This window comes from Loxodonta africana, chromosome 23 (assembly GCF_030014295.1).
Source record: "Loxodonta africana isolate mLoxAfr1 chromosome 23, mLoxAfr1.hap2, whole genome shotgun sequence".
Lineage (NCBI taxonomy): Eukaryota > Metazoa > Chordata > Mammalia > Proboscidea > Elephantidae > Loxodonta > Loxodonta africana.
In genome coordinates, this window is record NC_087364.1 from 3,565,325 (window position 1) to 3,580,698 (window position 15,374).

Sequence of the window (15,374 nt, forward strand, 5' to 3'; positions counted from 1 at the left end):
CTCTCAAGATGTTCTTCTGTTGGTTGAATTTCTTTTGCTTCCCTCCTCCACCTGGCCACTAGCCCTAAAATTTAGCTAAGGAAGTCAGTGCCTAGAGAACTAACTTCTCCTTGTACATACATCTTCATAATTCGTGGCCCCCATGTTTTAAACATCATCACAAAAGAATACCTTTGGCGGGAACTTCAAGGTTCTGTGTGGGCAGAGGGACAAGTTCTATGACAGAAGATGAGGGGGAGGCGAGTCTGCCTGAGGAATTAGAGCCAAAATACTGCTTCCCAGAAACTTACCCCCCTGCTAATAAATCCCTAGTCAGTCGGCCATTTGGTAGACACTTTGTGGAGGAATCGATACCCCTCTGCAGCATGTACGGAGCCTTGGTGGTGCAGTGGTTAAAAGCTCAGGCTGCTAACCAAAAGGTCAGCAGTTCTAATCCTCCAGCTGCTCCTTGGAAATCCTATGAGACAGCTCTACGCTGTCCTATAGGGTCGCTATGAGTTGGAATCGTTGTACAGCAACGGGCTGGTTGTTTTGGTGGCAGGTACTGTGAAAATCATCCACCATCACGTATTTGGATGGAGAGATGGCGGCTGTCATGCACTTGAATAGCTGTGCCTTTTGCTGAAGCCACTGCGTCAAATTATCTCCTTACGTTACTTCCCCTTTCAATGCACTGAACACTGAGGCGACCTCTGGTTGAACTCCAAGCGCTGACAGTCACGTATTTGATTGAGGAGGAAAGGCTTCCGAGATCATGACTAACTGCTGGAAGGAGAGAGAACCCTGAAACTTTGAGAATAACGCTCTGAAGATGATAATAAGCCAAAGGATCAAATATAGAAAAACTTCCACACTTATGTTTAGGAAATGGGGACGAAGGAATTTTCTACCCATTCTGCATTGTGTATCTAATAGAAAAGATTCAATGAACGGGACCTCAGGCTTTTTCTAGGATTGCAAAGCACCAGCCAGGCCTGTGAACTGGAAGATGGATTAATTGGTATAATTGTGTTTGGAACAGCACAAAAGATCTCGAGTTAAACTGGCTATTAATTAGCTTGGTCCCCATCTCAAAGTTTTAATGAGGTGATTGATTTAAGCACTTAAAGAAGAGATAATGGCTTTTATGGAAATATAAAACACATTTAATTTGTAGTGACTGGGTGAGGAAGTGGGACTTAAGTTCTCATATATGGATCCTATATCTGGAATAGATTTTCTTTTCTCTTCTTTTTTTTTTGGGTAATCTCTGAAGTTGAACGTTTTGTTTTCCTCTGCATGTGGTGATGGACATACAGTTAATCTGAAAGAGAGAGAAACTAGTTGCTGTTGAATTGACTTTGACTCATGGTGGCCCCATGTGTGTCAGAGCAGGACTGTGCTCCATAGGGTTTTCAGTGGCTGGTTTTTCACAAGTAGATTGCCAGGCCTTTCCTTCCAGGTATCTCTGAGTGGATTCGAATCTCCAACTTTTTAATTAGCACCGAAACTTGTTAATGGTTTGCACCCCTCAGGACACAGAAGATTTAAGTACCATAACAAAATGGCGTGCATTTCAAAGGTGGAATAGATCAGGTCCTCATTTACCACATCCATCTGGTCTACCTCAGTCTCTTGCTCACCTAAGGGTTGACATTTCAATATGAAACAGACTTTCTACCATATGGTTGACTGTCTAAATCACCTGACAATGGGAACATCCCAACCATCCCCCACTACAGTGGCACTCTCAATAAAGTTCATGTCCACTTGGCTTTGCATTCAAATTATGATTACTAGGTACCTTCCATATTGAAAGTAAGCAGGAAGCTCCTAATGAATTCCTATTCTTCTCTCAAAACAGCTGATGCTTAAACTTAGCATTTGTGATATCCTCACAGCGACAATGCTGCAACATTGAAACACTCAGATGCTCCCTGCAGGCCAACAAGACTGGTCCGCTGGTGTGGAAGCATGACAACTTTGCTTCTTTCCAATGCAGGTTTTTTTTCAGTGCCTTGAACGAAGACTCAGAAAGCATGCTCATCGATTTTGCAAAACATAGAGAGATGCATGATACAACAGGAAACAAGATCAAGGTCACAACGACCTTCATGGGTTGGAAGCAAGATAAAATCTATCGCAGACTGACGCAATCCTACATTTAAGTTTAAACCAATGCTCTAAGAGTGCGACAGGGAGGGGCTGGCACTCCAGGAGTATCTGCTGAGGATATCTGCCCTGTGTCTAAGTCTGAGGACATAGCTGCCTCACTGTTCTGTGTGATGTTCCAGACCTGTGAAGCATTTTATTCAGTTTCTGGACCCAGTTTGAAAGGAACGAGGACAAGCTGGGGGGCAGCTGCAGAAAGGCGATCAGAATTCTGAGGACCTAGAAATGATGTCATAGAAAGGAAGTCTGCATTACTAGGATATGTTCTGCCGGGAAATGAGATGTCGATGGCAAGATAGGAAACCCCGGTGGCGTAGTGGTTAAAAGCTTGGCTGCTAACCAAAAAACCAGCAGTTCAAATCCACCAGGAGCTCCTCGGAAACCCTCTGGGGCAGTTCTACTCTGTCCTACAGGATCGATGTGAGTCAGAATTGACTTGACGGCAACGGGACGACGTGAACTCTCTTTCCCAATGTGTGTGAGGGGTGGCTGTGAAGAAGTGGACTTACGTGGCTTGAGGAACAACCAAATGAGAGCTTATTGGGAAGCTGATTTCATTACAAGGAAGGAAGAACTTTCTAGCAGTAAGCGGGTTTCAGTGTTTCACAGGTCCTGGGCAACCACAGTGATTCCAGTAAAGACGAGAAGAGCACCTAACCAGGATTCTATGAAAGGATGGTTGCCATTGGGCAAAAGGTTGGCCTTAATGACTTCTATGGTTACGTTTAGATAATGTGATCCCAAAATGTGAGTGAGCCTCTGCAAGCAACAATCGGATGATGCTGCCTTCACACAATTTTAGTCATAAGCACACTAGGACACCGGTGTCTGGGGACATTATAGAGTGTGCTGTCCACAAGCAGGTACTCATATTTTTCATCACAACTTACTACTGGAAACACATCATTTTTCTCCATATATAGGCAAAAGGCTTAAGCTGTTCTAGCCACCAAATAGCTTCCATATTTTTTTGCTGTGTCAGGTTGTAGATGGAATGGTTGGAGCTGTTTGCTCAGATACAGTGGACACTGAAGAACAAGCAGGTGAGGCAGCAAAAGGCAAGACACAGAGGCTCTTTGGGTAGTATCTGGTGAGTGGTCAGTAAATTTGGACATCGACAAAGACAGAGCTACCTGTGCCAAAAGCAATAAAAGTCTCAGAAAAGAATATCATTATGCGAACCTCAGAGTATTTAATATTAAGCAGAGGAAATAATTTCTGTATTACCCGGAACACCTATGCTTTCTGCTTTTTCTTTTCCTGAGAGATCTGAAGGTATCTTGGGCAAAAAGCCAGTACATACTAAAGTACATTAGTAGTAATAAAGAAGACAAGGATTTTGAATCTCCCATGGACAAGTACAAAAGTTGCCATCGAGTCTTTCTTGAGACAATTTCTGAGTATTGAGCTGGGAACTCCTCACACACACAGGCCATTTCCGGAAGCCAAGGGGCTGAATGAGGGTAGAGTCTTGACTTACCTGGTGGTCCTGGGAATCCTTCACGGCCTGGATCTCCTGGGAAACCCTTGAGCCCTGGATCTCCATCTGGTCCTGAGAATCCTGGTATTCCTCTGAGGCCTTTGGCACCTAAACAACCCAAAGAAACCAAGATACCAGTCAGATTCCCATCAGGAAACCCCACCAGTAGATTGATGGGACATCATCAAGTTCTGGCCTGACCTATAGAGGTCGTCTTATAAACTGAAGAATGATGAGGCTAGCAGAATGTCAACCCCAAAATAGCACCTCTGGGATTACGGAATGATTTCCAGTGTTGAAAAGTCATGCTTCATAAATTTTAATTATGATAAGAACAATATTAAGAGTACCCCAAACCAAACCCATTGCCGCTGAGTCTATTCCGGTTCATAGAGACCCTATACAACAGCATAGAACTGCACCCTATAGGACAGAGTAAACTGCTCCATAGGGTTTCCAAGAAGCTGCTGGTGGATTTGAACTGTCGCCCTTTTGTTTAGCAGCCATAGCTCTTAACCACTGCGCCACCAGGGCTCCACAGTACACTAACGAAGGGCTTAGGGTCTGGGGTCAGAAAGCCTGGGTGTGAATCCTGACTCTACCATCTATCTATGTGACCTCAGACAAGTTGTTTAACCTTTCTGAGCCTTAGTTTTTCCATCTATAAAGTGGAGAAGATAATAACGCCAACTTCATGGAGATATTATGAGGGTTAAATTAGATATTTCTTGTTAAATATTTGAACAGTGCTTGGCACACAATATGAGCTCAATGAATGCACTTATAACTACAAGGCGGTGTACATCACTGATGTCACAAAACTGAACTTCCACGCATTTCATTCATGTTCCCAGCTTTTCTTTGGGAATGGGAAGCTATGAGATGTGAATGCACATCCCACCCCCTGGAAGTCGGTTATGTGAAGGGCTATAGTGAGAGGAAAGTGACAGATATGAGGCATGCAAGGAGCTCAGGGTGATGGAGGAAGCCCTCTCCATGAAATGGAAATAATGAGCATGGCAGGTGAGGACTGGGTGCCACAGAGCCGGACTTCCCAGCCCCACTGCCAGTGAAAAGTCCTCAAATTATGTCTCTGGTCTGGAGGCGTGTCTCCTGTGTGCTGACTGTCAGAGACTCAATCTGTAAGATGTTCTTGTATAAACCCAGGTCTACAAACTGACACTAAGTACATGCAGTTCTTTGAACCCAAGGGATTATTGGTAAAGTCCCTGGTTGGTGCAAACAGTTAACACACTTGGCTGCTAGCCCAAAGGTTGGAGGTTTGTGTTCACTCAGAGGCACCATAGAAGAAAGGTCTGGGGAGCTACTGCCCCCCAAAAGTCTACGGAACACAGCTCTACTATAACACACATGGGGTCGCCATGTGCTGGAGTCAACTCAACAGCGACTGTTGGTTTATGTACCACAATCAATGTGTGTAGCTGACTCGGAGGGAGGAGAAACACAAAGAGCACCCTGAGATGCTCAGGTTTCTAGGAATAATTCCACGGACAGCGGAAGCTTCTAAATTATAGGCTTGGCGCACACCTGAGGGTGAACGGAATTTATACTGTGTAACAAAATCAGCGAGAACGCAAAGCATCCCCCTTACTCATCTCATGGGGCAATGAATGATTTCTGCCAGGACATCTCAGAAAACAAATCCTTTAGAGTATCTGCGGGGACTTCACCTGGAGCAACGGAAAAAGCCCTAGTGGGAGGAGAGAGACACGGGTTTGCATTCTGCTTGTCACTAAGATCTGTGCGAGTCAAGGCAGGTTGTTTCCCCTCTCTGGAGTCAGTTACCCATCTATGAAGGAGCCCTACTCTGAGGACCACATTTGGAGCAGCAAGTCTCAAGAAGGCCACTAAAATGTCCTGCAGCTTGAACAGTTGTGATGGTTGATTTTATGTGTCAGTTTCGCTAGGCTACTGTTCCCAGCTGTTTGGTAAAGCACGAGTCTAATTGCTGTTGTAGAGTGTCACAAATCAGTCAAATCTGTTGCCATTGAGTCGATTCTGACCCATGGCGACCCTATATGACAGAATAGAACTGCCCCTAGGGTTTCTAGGAGTGGTGGGTGGACTTGAACGGCCAACTTTTCAGTTAGCAACTGAGCTCTTAACCGCTGCACCACCAGGGCTCCTTTCCCTAAAAATGTCCTTTCCAGTCATTAGGTTTAGATTTGGTGCTTTGCTGCCGTGTAGAAAGCACTAAATCGAGCATCCTGGGTTTCTTGACACTTTTCTGTGTTGGGCCAGAAAAGGGTCTTAGACATAAGGAAGCCCTTCCCTTGAGTTTTCTGGAAATAACGCCAAGCTTCGAAGCAAGCAGAAATAGCCTCTCCTGTACCAGCCACCTCTCACTGTGGGACCACATTCCCTGGTGTCCTTTCCAAGGCTGGAGCACAGTCAGGGCTTGGTCTGGGAAAACACACCCTGTGTAGGAATGTAAGTCCCTGAGTGGCACAGATGGTTTACCCTCAACTGCTAACCTGAAGGTTGGAGGGTCTAACCCACCCAGTGGTGCTGTGCAAGAAAGACCTGGCAATCTGCTTCCTTAAAGAGTACAGCTGAGAAAACCCTATGGAGCATTTCTACTCTGTAACAGGTGGGGTCGCCATGAGTCGGAATCAACTTGATGGCAATGGTTGTTATTATTTTTAGTAGGCATGTAAGGGGACCCTGGGTGGTACAAAAAGTTAAGGCACTTGGCTGCTAACTGAAAGGTTGGAAGTTCGAGTCTACCCAGAGACACCTTGGAAGAAAGAACTGAAGATCTGCTTCCGGAAAAATCAGCCACTGGAAGTCCTATGGAGCACAGTTCTACTCCGACACAGCTGAGGTTCCCATGAGTAGGAATCCACTGAAGGCAACTGGTTTGGCTATAGGCACGTAAGGCTTCTCCACCCTACTCACTCATCAGGGAAATGAACAGCTTCTTACCCAAGATTTTCCATTAATAAAATGATCCCCTTAGACTTTTATCTCCCTAATGTAATTAAATGTGTTTAAACAGATCTTTATACTTGACTGGGGGAGCAGAGAGAGACTGAACAGTCAGGGTTAGGGCTCAATGTCAAAAGAGATTCTATCTTACAGAAGATTAAGCTTCTCTAAGATCACAACTCTCATGAGGAAAGAGAAGTTCAGTCAAACTCAGCTTTATAGGAATATACTTGTTTCATAACTCCAATATACGTGTAAGTCTATAAATATAAATGTGATGGATGAATACAGCAAAAGGGCTTTGCATCTATGAAGTCCTACATGAATATAATGTTAGATAAAATAAAGTTAAAAAAAGGTAACATTTTTTCAAGTTGCTCTAAGGAGATGCATTAGAGGAGCTCAACTCATAGGTCAGTTCCTGAAAGGAATCCCAGTCAGTCCTAAAAGGGACTTTAATTAAACTTGATACCAGGCCACAAAACACTGACATGTTGCTTCTGAAATGCATTGATACCCCAGGACAACAGGACCCAGAGCTCCCAGAAAGTCATTATGCCTGGGAAGCACTAAGGATAGTTTTATGTAAGCTGGATATCGTTTTAAAACTCAATTCAAATTTACAAACATCTCTATGACACACAAATGAATTTGGTTTTAAGATCCAAGACCCGTCAAAGTGTTCTAATTTAGCAGGATGAAGAACTTGAAGATAGGTGAGGACCTAGTTCAGGGAAAAAAATTAGGCTCTCAACCTAAACAAAAATAACAACAAAACCCCACTGCGGTCGAGTTGATTCTGACTCACAGCGACCCTACAGGACACAGTATAACTGCCCCATAGGGTTTCCAAGAAGCAGCTGGTGGATTCAAGCCGCCGACCTTTTGGTTAGCAGCTGAGCTTTTAACCACTGTATCACCAGGGCTCTGACTCTCAACAGCACAATAAAAAGCCAGTTGAGACTGAGTCGATTCTAACTCATGGTGACTCCATGTGCGCCTTAGTAGAACTGTGTTCCATAAGGTTTTCAATGGCTGATTTTTCACAGGGAGACCCCTAGGGCTGTCTTCCAAGGTGTGTCTGGGTGGATTCAAACCTCCAATCTTCCAGTTAACAGCCGAATGTGTTAGCCATTGGCACCACTCGGGAACTCCCAACAGCAAAATAGGGGTAGGGAACGCCATGTTTCTATAAAATGTAAAGCTTTCACAATTAAAAAAAAAATAAAGAATTGCCTGGCCATCTACTTCCGAAAAATCAGCCACTGAAAACCCCGTGAAGCAGTTCTACTCTGCAACACACAAGGTCGCCATGAGTCGGAACTGACTAGATGGCAATTGGTACTGGTACTACTGGTACAAACCCAAATGATTACTCAGTAGATTTCATGATTAGAAGTTAAAATAAGATGGTTACATTAGAGCATTTTCAGAACTCTAAAGAAATATATATTTTATGGGATTATATACATGAAAATGATCAAGGCAATCATAGTGAATATGGGAAAAGGACTGCAAAGAGGGTGAGCATGGTTTCTGGAACACGAATGGAAAACTGAGGGACTGTTGAACTGTGGGGTTGGGTAAAAGCTAGAGGATATAATCAGGATCCCTAGAGAAATTCAAGAGGGTATTTAGGCTTAGGTAGCATAAATCTGTTTTTGGTATTTGAAAATTTGAGCAAGGACAAGTAAAATATGTGCATTGTTAAAATAAAATAAAAAAAATCTCCTAAACATTTCCAGGGTTCAAGGAATTGTAACTATAGTTCAGCAGAAACTCTAAAATCTTGGGAAACTGCTCACTAGATTATCATAGTTAAATATTAAGAGAGCAAACCAACATACTTCAAACATCAAGCTGCTTGTTTCCTGATCATGTCAGCGCTCAGCAAGAAGCAGATAGCTTTGTGCTCAGGGTCTGTGCACAGATTAATTTAAATTTAAAAACAAAAGAGACAGAAGGCAGTTTATGCATTCCTAACATCAAAAGAATATTGTTGTTCACATTTAACTTTAGGCTCATTGCACATTTGGATAATCACCAGTCATGGACTGAATTATGTCCCCTCAAAATATATGTTAACTTGGCTAGGCCACGATTCCCAGTATTGTGTGATTGTCCACCATTTTGTCATCTGATGTGATTTTCCTATGTGTTGTAAATCCTACCTCTATGATGTTACTTAGGCAGTAATGATAATGAGGCAGAGAGACAGGGGAGCCTCATACCACCAAGAAACAAGAGCCAGGAGAATAGCGTGTACTTTGGATCTGGGGTTCCTGCACTGAGAAGCTCCTTGACCAGAGGAAGACTGATGGAGAGAGAAAGCCTTCGCCTGGAGCTCACGCCCTGATTTTGGACTTCTAGCCTACTAGGCTGAAAGAATAAACTTCTGTTTGTTAAAGCCATCCACTTGTGGTATTTCTTTTATAGCAGCACTAAATAATTAAGACATCACCTCATACTCATTGCTGTCGAGTCAATTCCAACTCACAGCGACTCTATAGGACAGAGTAGAACTGCCCCATTGGGTTTCTAAGGCATGGCTGGTGGATTCTAACTTCCAACCTTTTGGTTAGCGGCTGATCACTTAACCACCACACCACCAGGGTTTCAGTCACTTTATAGACCAAGTATTAATCTATACCAGATAAACTGGCTCTTTAGGCTTTATGTCATAAAAATATGTTTACCTAAATCCTCTCCCTTAACCCCCAATTTATGTATATTTTGGGGTCTGCTTCCACCCAGTTACTGCTGAAAATGATCCCACTGCAGTCTCTGAGGCTTTTCCCAAGTCCCCTTCCTTCGGAGTTGACCTCCAGTTTGAAGATTGCTGCATTAGTGACCATGCGGGAGCCCACTGTGGGACATACTTCTTCAGGGTTACAGCAGGGAGAAAGGTCAGGCTGTACACTGTGGACAAAGGAATGATACTGTTCCATTCTTAGAAGACAACACAAGGGGCGTTTAACTCTTTCACGGTGCAAATGATCTTCTGCATTTTGTCTTTATTGTCCCCAGGTCTGGCACTATGCCCTGGAAGATGCCTTTAAGGGCTAGGACACATACAGTAAATTGACATACTTTTCCAATTAAAAAATCTTCTTAAAAATACTCTTCCGATTCTGAGAGTTGTTTATACTGGTGAAGAATACTGAATATACTATGGGCTGCCAGAAGAATGAACAAATCTGTCTTGGAAGAAGTACAACCAGAATGCTCCTTAGAAGCTAGGGTGGCAAGACTTCATCTCATATACTTTGGAGATGTTGTCAGGATGGACTGGTCCCTGGAGAAGGACTTCATGTTTGGTAAAGTAGAGGGTCAGTGAAAAGAGGAAGACCCTCAACGAGATGGACTGACACAGTGGCTGCAACAATGGGCTCAAGGATAGCAATGGCTGTGAGGATGGTGCAGGACTGGGCAGTGTTTCATTCTGGGTCGCTACGAGTTGGAACCGACTCGATGGCACGAAACAATAACAATATCTTACACTGGCTTGGCACTTTACAGTTTCCATAGCACATTGCCCACAGTTTATCATTTGAAGTATTAAGAGCATTATTTGTGATGTAGGAAGAGTCTAGAACACCTGTATCATTCTTCTTTTACAGGTGAGGAGACTAAGTTCCAGAAAGACTAAGTGATAACTGGGATTTCAGTGCAGGTTTTCTGACTCCGCCTCTCGTGTCTCAACACTGAATGATCTGAGTGACTTCATTAGTGGGGAGTTAAGGCGCTTCCCTTGCCTGGTCACAGTTGGCCAAGGAGAGGACTCAAAAGGACATTCACCTTGAGCTGACTTCCTCTTACTCCAGTCAGAGTACTCACTTTTCTTGGCTTACTGATACCGATCATGTCAATTTCTATAAGATTCCTACATTCCATCTTGTGCTTTCAGTGACCAAAGGACACGCCTGGAAGTACCCTCAGCTTTGTGCTCCCTGCTACTCACTCACCCCCACGGAAACCCTGGAGCCACTGGGGAACAAAAGCAAGTCAGAAGCTGGTGCTACCAGAGCTGTGGTGGTCTCCCAGGTCCATGGGAAATGCCATGGCACAGAGTTAACAGCCACGGGTGACTCTAGAAACTGGGCTCTGGGACAGGAAGTCCTCACTTACTTTCATGGGTGCTCACTATTTGGGGTGATCAGTACACATTGGTGATCAAAGCCCAGTTCCTCCCAGGCTGAGAAACGAAACTTTCTAGTCTTATTTATTTCTGTTTTCCTCTTAGTCAAAACCCAAAAGAAATCTTCTCCCGTTGGTTTTTCCCATATATCCAAGGACATAAAGGAATATTAAAAAAAGAATACTTAAAGAGGTAAGCTTCCTTTCTCATCTTAAAAGAGGAGGCTTTGCTGTTAGGAAAAAATATCTAGACTGTACGTTTTCTGCCATTTATAACAAACAGTTGAAGGTGAGTTTTCTTTGTTGCAGCAATTTTCCCTCATAGCCTGGGGTTCAACAAGGTGCCAGTTACCACACACATTTTTTAACAGCAATGAATAAAAGCATGCTGCCTATAGAAATGATAATAGTTTGTGGTAGAGTACCAAGACGGTGGGGCAGAGGAAACATGAGCAAAGAAGAGGAAGAAGAAAAATGAACAGGTGAAGAAGGCTAAGTACTCTCACATTTACAGAAGAGTTTTTTTTTTTATTACCTGTGGGGCCTTGCGGTCCCGGCAAGCCTGGTGATCCCTTGGGTCCTTCAACACAACCTGGGAAGAGAGAAGAAAGTAGATGAGCTGAAGCAGTCTTTGATACTGAGTCTCATGGCTTTGGGTATTGCTAAGGTCAAAAGCACCAACCTCAAAAATAGGCTACCATTTTTATGATCAGATAATTAAAAATTTTAATTAATCTGGGTTCTGATGTAAATAAAAGTTTAATGTCATTGTAGAGTGAAATGAGAATCTTAATACAAAATAAAATTAAGTAAGCACCGTCAAATAAAAGCTAGTGCCGTGGTCACAAAGGATCCATTCCCTCATTTAGGGCAATAACCTGAGCACAAACTGAGTTAATGTGGATCTTCCCCAATTACTCAATGTGAACGTCGTTCCTCTGTCTGGAAATGTGTATCACAGGATGGAGGAGGCTTACAATTTCAAAAGAAATTCTTTGGCTTCTCCTTTGTGACTCTGAATGCTTTCAGAATTAACGACAGCAATTAGCTGCTTTGAATGATACAGAATTAAACTGGGGCTGCAGTCATTTCTGGTTGGTACGGCCCAGAGTGGAGTCCTGGTGGCATGGTGGTTAATAGCTTGGCGGCTAACCAAAAGTTGGCAGTTCGCATCCACCAGCCGCTCCTTGGAAACCCTATGGGGCAGTTCTACTCTGTCCTATAGAGTTGCTATGAGTTGAAATCAACTGATGGCACACAGCAGCAATCTTTATGGAAGCCGATTGTCACATCTTTCTTCCTTGGAGCAGCTGGTGGGCTCCAACCACTGAACTTTTGGTTAGCAGCTGAGTGCTTAACTACCGAGCCAACAGGGCTCCTAGTTATTAGATAAAGCTCCTAGAATACTGCCTGTTTTCTTTTCTGCATGTTTTCCCTTTCCTCTCAGCTCCCTCCTCTCTTTTGCTCATTGTTCCCCTACGCATCCCTCAGTTACTTTTCCATCCAGTTTTCCACTTAGCTTCTTCCCATCTTCAACTTGGTGCAAAGAGTTCCAGGACATTCCCTCACTTTCAGTGACTTTGCCCCTGGTTCAATGTCCCCCTCTTGGCTCTGACCCTTGACCCCTTAATCAGAGTCCTTAACACCCATGTCAGTGAACTTTTCCATGCTGGCTAATGGTTCCCCAGTCTTGTCATCTTCATCTCGCTTGTTATTAGCTGTTCATTGGCTTGGACAAATCTTGTATCTCATCTGGCTCAGAACTGAGTCACATTCAAGACCTTGGGCTCTGAGAATATTCGGCATGATCAGAATTTCTTTAGGATCCATGTCTCTTACACCCTTATGCCTACTGAGTGTGATTATAATCCACACGATGGCCTTTCATCTCTTCCCCCATCTCTAGTTTTCTAGTGCAACATCACCAATTTGGGATTCACTGTCTACTGGACTTGCATGCCTCCATTAGAAGTTTCAATGACATGTAATGATAGGATGGAAACCGCCCTAAAAAACTCTCCTCCTGATCTTCTCAACTCTCTTTACACTTATGCTCCCATGATGCTAGACATTGCTGAAGAAAGTTAAAGTGCTGGGCCCACCACTAGTACACCCGCCTGGCTCTCAGCAAATCCTTTTGTTCATCTCCTGTTGACTCCCACTGGCATTCCCCACCCTGTGCTCAAACTCCAGCTTAGCATCCCCTCGCTCTCAGCAGACCTCGATCTGGATTTACCCAGGTCGAGGCTGCTCTGGTCTGATTCAGAAGCTCCTCCTCTGTGCTACCATGGCCCCGTCAATGGTGGTCTCACATTCAGTCTTTGGTTTGTCTGGCTCTCCTGCTCTTTCTTGACCTTACTGCGGCGGCTTATTCTTGATCATCACTCACACTTTCACAAGATCCTCTCTTCCCTTCTCTGATGTTAAAATGCCCTGGTTCCCATCTTACTTCATTAAAACCCATTGTTTGTGGCCTTGCTGTCCCCTCTTTCTCCTACCAACCACAGAATGTTGGCGTTTACAAGATTTTTCTATGACTTTATTTTTTGTGCTACTTTCATCAAAAGTTGCAAACCTGTTAGCCCAGTATCCTAAAAATAAAGGAATCTGAATGTCTTTAGGAAGGCCATGGCCTCTGGCTTGTGTGTTTTCTCCAGTCCCTGGAGTCTTACACCAAGGGGTCTTCACATATTTATATTACTGGTCTATTGTTTGAAAGCATTTGAGTTGGCCATTCCTGCTCTACGCCCTCTGCTCTCAACAGCCTCAACTATGACACAAATTCTGATGTTACAGACCCAACCCTGACCTTTATTTTGAGTGTTTGACCTAAATTTCAACCATTAATTATGAACTGTGACTGTTCAAATGTTCTGCTAGCCTCTTAAACTTTGTGCAAAACTCACCCTCTTTGCGTCTCTCTTCAAAGTCCTGACCTAGCCCTGGCATCCCATTAGTACCTTTCCTCACTTCCCCGCCAGCTTCTGACTTCCAATCAGCTTCTAAGTCTACCCTGGAGACTTTGCTTCTCCTATGCCAGCCATGCCAACTTCCAAACAGTGTCTCCTCTGTCCTCTTTCCCACCACTAAACCTTGATTCAGGATCATCTACAGATCTTATTCTCATCCATCAAACCTTGTTCCTTCTCGCATTCATTTATCACTAGACTAAACTCTTCTCTTCTGATATCTATCTGGACTCACTCTTTACCCTATATAATGAGCACATAGTTCCGTTTCTCCTATATAGGTACTTGTCGTTGCTGTGTGCCATCGAGTGGATTCCGTCTCACAGCGACCCTGTAGGACACAGTCAAACTGACCCATAGGGTTTCCAATGAGTGGTTGGTGGATTCAAATCCCTGACCTTTTGGTTAGCACCTGAGCTCTTAATCACTGGGCCACCAGCACTTCATATAGGTAAAGAGATGAGTATATGGATAAATTTTAAGTATAAAAATATGAATCTGTCCTTGAGTTCTTACCAATCTTATAAAGCAGTGAAGATGTGCTTTATATTTGTGGGTACAATTTCATAACGCTATGTTTTATTACGCTTGTCTTTGATTCTAAGCTGAGACAAAGAGTACCAGCTCCAAGTTCAGCACGTATTTGTATTTCCTACTGCAGCTCCATGCACACTGCAGGAGCTGAATAAACAGTTGTTGATGAATTATATATTTTATAAGCCAGATGTTTTAAAGAGTTCTAAAGCCACCTGATCTTTACAGTACCTGGCTGGACAGCCTCTTGTCCTATGTCTCCAAAGGGCCTTTTCACACCTGTATCACAATCTAGGAGAAAGATATAGAAAAGAGTAAAGGAATTTCGGAACAACTGAAAGTTACTAACTTACCCATGGGTGTGCACGTATGTGAGTGTGTGTGTGTGTTGGTTGTGGTGGGAAGGCTCGTATGGGCAGGGGATCTGAAGGCCCAGTTATGAGCTTCTATTCATAATCTCCAGGACCTCGGTACTGGAGGGAGATGCGTTCTGTACTCCAGTGGGTGAGAGGAGGCTGGTGATGGGCATGGAAAGCCCCAGGTTGGGTAACTATTTGTATGTGCCAAGAACTGATGCAGCAACCACAACATCTGACCCCACTGGGAAATTTATACATTGCCAAAGCAGCACAGAGGACATGGAAGCACTAAACAGTGTCTGGTGGCTTTGAAAGAAAAAGAAAAAAAAAAAAAAAAAGATTCCTCCATACCTATTTGTCCTGGAGTGCCTGGGGGGCCAGAAGGACCAGGAAAGCCATGTGGCCCAGGTAGTCCAACGTCTCCTGGAAAACCACGTTCGCCTTTTGGGCCTGGTAAGCCTAATCCTGGAGGACCCCTTTCTCCTGGAATTCCCTTAGTGCCAGGTACTCCTGGATAACCTGCATCCCCTGTAGGGCCTTTGATGCCATCACCCTATGGAAAAATTAAGTTTATCTCTTAATATATACAAACATCAAATATGGCCATATTTCCCAATTTCCTGTCGCCAGCTCCAGAGTTCTGTGCTATGGATGATGGAACAAACAGGGGTCTAGAAAGACAGCAGAGGTTAATGGGACCTTACAGTCATGGTCTAACCAAGTCGCGAAAATCAATGACAGCAGATTTTATACCAATTATGAACAATACAAGATAGTTCTGAAAGGCATACATAT

At 43.7% G+C, this 15,374-nt stretch overlaps 1 protein-coding gene across 1 annotated transcript in view; it reads right to left on the reverse strand.

Moving 5' to 3' along the window:
• COL4A2 (collagen type IV alpha 2 chain) overlaps nucleotides 1-15,374 on the reverse strand; it is a 250,289-nt gene that overhangs the window by 46,704 nt on the left and 188,211 nt on the right. The window contains exons 25-28 of the mRNA XM_064275231.1: nucleotides 14,931-15,132; nucleotides 14,452-14,511; nucleotides 11,253-11,309; nucleotides 3,632-3,739 (exon numbers count right to left, since the gene is read on the reverse strand). Of these exons, the coding sequence (XP_064131301.1) occupies nucleotides 3,632-3,739; nucleotides 11,253-11,309; nucleotides 14,452-14,511; nucleotides 14,931-15,132 (427 nt within the window). The remainder of the gene's footprint in view (nucleotides 1-3,631; nucleotides 3,740-11,252; nucleotides 11,310-14,451; nucleotides 14,512-14,930; nucleotides 15,133-15,374) is intronic.